This window comes from Erythranthe guttata, chromosome 1 (genome assembly GCF_056151865.1).
Source record: "Erythranthe guttata isolate IM_541 chromosome 1, IM_541, whole genome shotgun sequence".
In the NCBI taxonomy this organism is placed as follows: domain Eukaryota; kingdom Viridiplantae; phylum Streptophyta; class Magnoliopsida; order Lamiales; family Phrymaceae; genus Erythranthe; species Erythranthe guttata.
Genome location: NC_142533.1, coordinates 5377350 through 5385152, shown reverse-complemented (window position 1 = coordinate 5385152; position 7803 = coordinate 5377350). Strand labels below are relative to the sequence as shown.

Genomic DNA, 7803 nt, shown 5'->3' with positions numbered 1-7803 from the left:
AACACGTTCGTATAACTTTGTTCCAACTGCATCTGTAATCTTTCACAATTTTTTTCCCGTTAATTCTTTTCATCAGTTTCTCTAAACTTCTTCTTATAACTTCTCAAATTCAAATTGCAAATCACATATGTATACCAACCCGAATTATAATTTAGTATTTCGTTCGCTTGAAAGAATCGCACCCATAAATCTATAAAAAAATATTGATTCGCCGATAATTGAAGCGCCACCCATAAATCCTTTAACTATTGAATTCGTCTGGGCACAGTAATGTTTGAAACTGTAGTTTTGAGAAAACAGAGTTCCATTTTTCTACATCTTTTGCAACATACATGTGTTCCATTAATTTTAAATGTCCAATGTATTTTGCAAAAACAAAGTTTTTTTTATTTTATGCAAAGGTATTATATAATCTTCACGTTTTTCCCCCTTTTTTTTATTTTTTCAATTACTCCATTTTATGTTTAGATGTAGTTTTTTGATTTCACGCAATTTTACATGATAAATATTTTGGTCTTTGTGTACTCTGAGCGAATTTATATGGAGTAATAGAATTATTTTTGTTGAACCTTTATTAATTGTGTAGTGGTTCAAGGAGTATTAATAGAATTATTTTTGTTGAACCTATATTAATCGTGTAGTGGTTCAAGGAGTATTGGATTTTGACCAGATGTTTGTTTTTATTGAAAAAATGGCCATTTGTGTTTTGGTGTGTCGCAAATATGTGTGCAGTTTGTCAAGATGTTCTAATTAGGTTTAGTTTTCATTTTTCTACACAAATTGTATTCTATTCTTTTTTTTTTATCTTTACGAGTAATAACAATGTTGTGACATATACCTGAGATAATTTCCGATCTGTATTTGAGGCTAATATGATGTTTGCACAAGCAATTATGGATGTTGATGTGGTTATTGTTCAAAATCCTGACTTAACGCTATGATGACAGAGGTTTGTACTTTATAGTTTATACTAAAATTTGCTTATTAAAACAATGTGGTTCAAAGCATCTAATACAATTGTAAGTTTGTTGTAGGAAAAAAGCTAGTCTTTTATATCAATGTCCAGTGTATTGTTTTCTTGCAGGCGCAATATATGGGCGAGTCTAATTATTATTGTTTCAAATTCAAACTGTACATATTAAGCTCTGCCATGAGGCTCGACCACCTTCTCTATCATGAGGCATTGAGGCTCAACCACATTATCTACTAAGTATATTTCAATATTATTTTACATATGTTTGGTGTTTAAAGATATTTATTTATTTGTCGATAACTTATGTATTCTTATTCTATATATGTGCATAAAGAAATATAGCGATGCACCTTAATGGGAATGCAAATTTTCCCTTTTATATCAATATGCCCTCACATCACAAATATTACGACAGTTGTGTTCAAATATATTTTATTCCATTGGGAAATGATAATCTTGCAGGTTCATTGAATCTCTATTGCTTGACTTCTCTATTATTGCGCCATTGCCATAAGTCAGCTACTTTGGATAAGATTCAGATGGTATATATTGCATTCTATGAAATAGTTGAATAATCTATTTTAAATGGTATCATATAGATTCATAACGCGGTTACGTAAAGATAAAGTTTATATTTTTGAATGCCTTTTCGTTCCTATTTAGTCCCCGTGTATCGGGTGAAGTACTAGTTTGAATTAAAAAAGAAGTAGCTTTTACAACAAAAATGAATTTATATAACTCTAATTTTAAATAATTAGTCATCAATAAATTAATGGGTGTACCAAAGACTTGTTACATAAAGTATTTCAAGAATATATATATTTTCTGAGACAGAAAATTAAGATCTTAAATTTAAGAAATAAACGAAAAATATTATTGCTTATACTATGCAACCAATTTCTGGCTTTGTCAAGATCTAATTGAATATATTTGAGTTTTTTCCTATAGTAGTCAACTTGGGAGTTCTTTTATTTCTAAATCCAGATGGAATAATACATATATACAATAATGTGAGTTTGAGTTCATTAACATCTGCAATATATGCACAAATGAAGAAGAAGAAGAAAATACATAACTAGTAGCAAGATATATATATTTTTCAAGCTGCAGCAGAATCAGCTTTGCAAATCGGAAGATCGTTCTCGAAATTCGGAGGAATCTTAAGAATGGGATTCCTCTCGAAGAAATTCACCGGCTTAAGATCGAAGCTCGATGACACAGTCGGCATAATCGGGAAGTCCTCTTGACATGGAATGTGATGGAATCCCAACGTGTACCACACAACGATATCCTTGTTCTCGATCTCTCTATCCCTAAAAAACCACGCAATTTTATCCGAGCCGTAAGAACAAAGAGAAACGGTGATCATAATGCATCATTTTCTATAGAAACGGAGATATTTAATTAGTGTCTATAAATTTTTACTTATTTTCTACTATTTTTCTATGAATAACTTAAAAAAATATAAAAATAAAATCCTGGTTTCGCTACTGCTCGCAGGTACCTTAAAACATAAGGAATTAAACATAAAACAAAAATAGGAGAATCCCAAAGTGGAAAATTTCTTACCTGTTAGACCACTCTTGCAATGTATCTTCACCGTGACTCTGATAAACGAACAATCCACCGGCCCATTGCTCCGTGTCATTATAAGGAGTGACCCAAATTTGATTATTCGTAAAAGCGCCCCGTTTCTGCGGTGGGTCATTCACGTCAATTAAACTAGCGGCGGTGCCGCCGGGGACCACCTTGTAACCGACGGGGTTTCCGACCCTGGTCTTCTTGGCGGGATTGATGACGTGGAATTCCGACGGATCGTAGAGCTTGAGCTTAATTTGCGCATCTTTTTCGGTCTTGGCCACTTCTCTCACGGCTTTCAAGTAGCTCATTCGAGGAGATTCCCCGGGCGAGGTATATTCCCTCTCGAGATTCACTTTGACGAAGGAGTTATCGGAGCCGTCGATTTCCATGTCGAGGTAGAACGTGATGTAGTGGTCGTGGATCACGCCGATCACGTTTTCGGACAAAAGGGTTCCGTATAGGGTTTCTTGAGTGTTGATTTGGTCCATGTTGGAGTAGGGAGTGCCTTTCACCATCAATATTCCACTTAGGCCAACCTGGTAATTATTAATTAAAATTAATTCATATATATACAGTAGAACCTCGATCAATTAATACTCGATAAATTAATAATTTCGATTAAATAATAGTTTTTCTCGGTCCCGACTCGGTGAAAACGTGTTAAATTATTAACTCGATAATTTAATAATTCGCTAAATTAATAAAATTTCCCTAATCCCGACCGTATTAATTTATAAAGGTTTAACTATATATATACACCAAGAATAATATATCAGCATTTGTCATATGAAATTGGTGGAGTTTCCTTTACTAGGAAAATGACTAAAACTTATATTTTAAATCATTTTCCACCATACAAATTAAAAAAAAATCCCACTTGATAAAAAGAGGAGTTAGTGGACTAATCTATAGCATTTTGGTACAAGAATTTGAAGACATGGATTTCAAATTTGTAAAAATATTTTATTTTCAATTTTAAATTACTATGTCTTAATTTGAACTAATCTTTTAAGTTATTAGTGTGAATTTGAAATAAAAGAGTGGGCTTTAGCAGTTGGAGCAAGAGAGCCTCTGTAAATTGACCAGGTTCGAATAGTCACACATGATTAACCTCGTATGGTTTACGTAATAGATTTCAATCAATTGAGTAAATTTTAGTTGGATCCAACATGAATCCGATCCACGTGGATCGGACCAAATCCAAGGATCCAAGATCCACATTGGCACCCCTTAGTTAAAAGTATATTCACAAGGGACCACTCCCATTGGCAAAGTAGAATCTTTTTTGGCATGTTATTGAAAGACCAAAAATAAATAAAATGCATGAAAATGACACATATATATATATATATATATATATATATATATATATATATATATATATATATATATATATATATATATATATACTTTCCAGCCTGTAGAAAATGATTGATAGAGAAAACCAACTAGAGAAAAAATAAAATTAAAATTAAAAATAATAATAAAATAAATAGGAAGGCATAGTGAATTAATAATTACCTTGATTCTGATAAGGCCATCAGTTTGGAACTCCCAATCAACAATGTAATCATAGTTGGCTACAGATGCTGCCATCCTCACCACAAGTGTCACTTTCGGCCGAACCTCTCGAATCTGCCATTCATCAATACAATCCAACTCATGAAACAACAACTAAAACGTTGTCGTTTTTGTAAATAAATATTTTTTAATTTCACTTATTTTCGTAAAATAGCTTAAATATCCTAATAAAGCCGATTTTTTAAGCTAACTTCAATAAAGTTATTTCTATATTACACTGGGTGAACTTTTACCGTTCAAGAAGGTAAAGATTTACGCAGTGTTTTTCACCCGGTGTGGCATAGTATAAACCCTTTAATAAATAATAAAAGATAAGTGAGATGTTTCTGAAACTACTTTATCCGTCGCATATTATACGAGAATCAATAAATAAATAAATATTGTACCTCCATTCCGGTGATCGGACTCTCGGAGTGCCGCCACCCAATATCACCACCGTAACTCTCGAAAACACAAACCATGTCGGATCTAACGTACGGTGTTCCATCACCGGCCGCAAAAACTCCGTCCATATAATAGGCATTCCTCGGGCAATCGTTAAGCGGGTCAAGCGGCATAGCCTGCAGCCCGAACCCGTATTCGCCCGCATCCATGTACGTCTTAAAATACCATGCATCCGTAGGGTCCATATACGGCACAAACAGCTCGGAAGTCAGCCCTTTATACATCACATCCCTCATCTCGCCCGTACCCGGATCCACGGCCCTGACCTGGGAGACGACCACCCCTGCCCGCGGGTCGGGTTTGAGGTGAAATTCCCAATTCGCCCACTTGACCAAATGGTCGTCCTCTATTGTGAAACTTGGTCCCTTTGGTTGCTCGATTGAGATGGGGTTGATTAGCCTTTGGTAGGAGTTTTGGGCGGAGAAGCGGTAGTCCGTGTTGGCAGCGTTCGGTATCGGTATGTTCTTGCCTTGATCGGTGATCTCCACCACTTGTTTCGTGTCCAAATCGACGAGCACTGTCAGCCCTTCGATCGGCCTCATGTAGAAGTTCGCGGTGTCTTTCGTGGAGTAGCATTGCACTTTGATCAACCTTCTCTTCTCCTCACTCTTGCCTGGTAAAAATAGATTAACCGATGAGATTAAAAATAAGGGTAAATAACATACACCCCTGAAGAAATAAAGTCAAATTACGAAAAAGACCTTTATGTTTGGGTAATTACGACCACCTCCCTCACTGTGATTTTTTTTTATACGTCCACCCTGATGGTGTCAAATTCAAAATATATATAATCTTCTAGATTCCGCGAAATGTTCTCTAATTTGTACTCGTTTTATGCAAAAATACAGTTTCTGATGCGCCATAATTGATATTTACAGGTTAGAAGACACAGCTTATGATCATCTTATTTCAAAATGTGGAGGTCGAATGAGGTAAAACAAGTACATATTGGAGAATATTCCATATAATCTAAAAGATTTCACTAAATTTGACACTGCAATTAATAGTTAAAGGGAGTGATTTGAGGTAAAACGGGTAGATATTGGAGAATATTCCATATAATCTAAAAGATTCCACTAAATTTGACACAGCAATTCATAGTTAAAGGGAGTGATTGTAATTACCCAAACATGAGAGGGGGTTTTCGTAATTTGGCTTACCTCAAGGGTGTGGCCGTAATTACCGTAAAAATAATGAATAATTGCTAATTTTAAGTTGACCGTAAATTTGACCAAAAGAGAGTATCTTACCGAACCATCCGGTTGAAATGGGCAAGCAAGCAAGGTCCGCCAGATCAACGCCGCGGTCCACCACCGTCCGATTGAAATCAGCGCTCGCAAGCGGGGCCCACGTGACAGATGTCATCTCCTCCAGCGTCATGGTCGGGTAACCCGAGGTCCGACTCTCCTCGTGGCGCGTCACCTCACCGGAGCCCAAGTCGACGGTCAGCACGTGCGACGCCCCGCCCGCACGCGCCACGACGGCGGCCTTCCTCGGCGGCAGCGCGTCGCCCTTCTTCCAGCCGAGCACCACCTTCTTCTCCGGCTCTTCCAGAACTACGGAGTGGAGCGCGTAGGCCGTGTTCTTGAACAAATCATACTTCTTGATGATCGATTGGACCTTGTTCAGCTCTGTTACGGTGAGGGGGTCGAGTGGGTGGCGGGGCACGTCGGCGGAGTGGCGGCGGCGGCGCGTGGGGTTGTGGAGAGAGTCGGGTTTTTTTGACTGGATACGGTTCTTGGAGGTGCACCAGGGGGAGTAGGCGGCGCAGTCTAGCAGCGCCGCCTTGTTGGAAGGCAGAGATGGGAGGTTGGAGAGAGTGAAGAGTAAGAGTAAGAGTGTGAAGAAGAGAAGAAAAGTGTAGCGGAGAAGATTTCTTCCTTCCATTTTTGTTGTTCGAATTAGTACTTCTCTTCACACACACATATATATAATAAGCTCTTACAACTTTTATTTAGGTGGTGTTTACAAAAGCTTTGAAAAATAGATTATGAATTTTCCTTTTTTTTTTTCTCAATATCTATTTTTGTGTTTGTTAAATCAACTTTTGATTTTACTTCTCTTAGATGGTGTTTATAAAAGTTTATTTAAAAGTAGAAGTTAGTGATTTTGAGTTAAGTTGGAATTAAGTGATTATTACTAAAAGTTGAGGGTGTTTGCAAATTAACTAGAAAATCAACTAAAATAGAAAAAGCAGATACATAGGTGCTTTTAAAATTATAGCTTAAAACACCTTATTTTAAGAGAAGCAAAAGCAAAAGTTTGTTTCGCAAACACATAAAAACAGATTATTTGCAACAAAAAAACGCATAATCTATTTCTAAAAACATTTGCAAACACCACCTTAATCGAATTAAACGAGAATAGTAAAAAATAATCGAACGGATCTTACCTAAATTAGCACTTTCGGAAATATTTCAATTCTTTTTTGTTTTGCGAAGTTAATAACTATTATGATCAATCCAATTCCGAGAAAAAAATGGAAAAATGGGAAATCAAATGAAAAAACTTGCACCAAAACAGAAAATTTCGTAGAGGAATCGGCGGGATTCGGAAAATTCCCATTTTTTAGCCTCCTAAGATACAAAATACAAATTATATTGATATTATAAGTATTAATTTTCGTGTAAAATTGGAATTTTTAAAATTTGAAATCGGCTCGATTATCGAATCTCAAATTTATTCCCATTCCAATCCAAAAACAATCGGTAATCAGAATAAAAAAAAATATTGTTTTATAATAGCAAAAAACATAGGCGGAAATTGAAAATTCCGTTCCAATTCAACCTTTAATTCTGAGTTAGGGGTGAAAGTGGGGAGGACAGTTTCAACTTTTATCAATTTTGATTTGAAAAGTTTAAAATTACAAACTTTTCACGTTTCGATTTCAGTTCGTTTTGAATTGGAATAGAAAGTATAAACAAAATTATTAGAATTTAGGTCTTTTAATTTTTGAAATTGTTTTCGGAAAGTTTCAATATTTTTCGAATATAAACCTATAAAATTATTGGAATTAACGACTTAACAAACATGAATTTATTTTTTGGGAAAACAGATGAAACAAAATCAAAACGGTACCAAACATTGCAATGTTCCGCAAATGTCAAAATCGAAATTCTAATGAAAATAATTATATGTATAAAAAAAGGAATCTAAACATTATTTTGAGAATAAATTGATTGGGAGAAAAAAGAAATAAGTTTGGGGGTGGGCAACTATATAAA

The 7803-nt window shown here is 35.4% G+C and overlaps 1 protein-coding gene across 1 annotated transcript; it reads right to left on the bottom strand.

Moving 5' to 3' along the window:
* Nucleotides 1-1702: 1702 nt before the first annotated feature.
* On the bottom strand, nt 1703-6601 carry LOC105953368 (amine oxidase [copper-containing] gamma 2). Its single transcript, XM_012977034.2, has 5 exons — nt 5830-6601; nt 4522-5192; nt 4076-4189; nt 2543-3090; nt 1703-2286 (listed from the first exon to the last, which is right to left on the bottom strand). The coding sequence occupies exons 1-5, from the start codon at nt 6464-6466 to the stop codon at nt 2073-2075; spliced, it is 2184 nt and encodes a 727-aa protein (XP_012832488.1). The 5' UTR covers nt 6467-6601; the 3' UTR covers nt 1703-2072.
* Nucleotides 6602-7803: the final 1202 nt, after the last annotated feature.

Coding starts and splice junctions, on each gene's coding strand:
- LOC105953368 (XM_012977034.2), bottom strand. CDS start 6,466: ATGGAAGGAAGAAATCTTCTCCGCTACACTTTTCTTCTCTTCTTCACA. Junction 4,190..4,521: donor GTCCGATCACCGGAATGGAG/GTACAATATTTA, acceptor GATGAATGGCAG/ATTCGAGAGGTTCGGCCGAA. Junction 2,287..2,542: donor TTGCAAGAGTGGTCTAACAG/GTAAGAAATTTT, acceptor GTGGTTTTTTAG/GGATAGAGAGATCGAGAACA.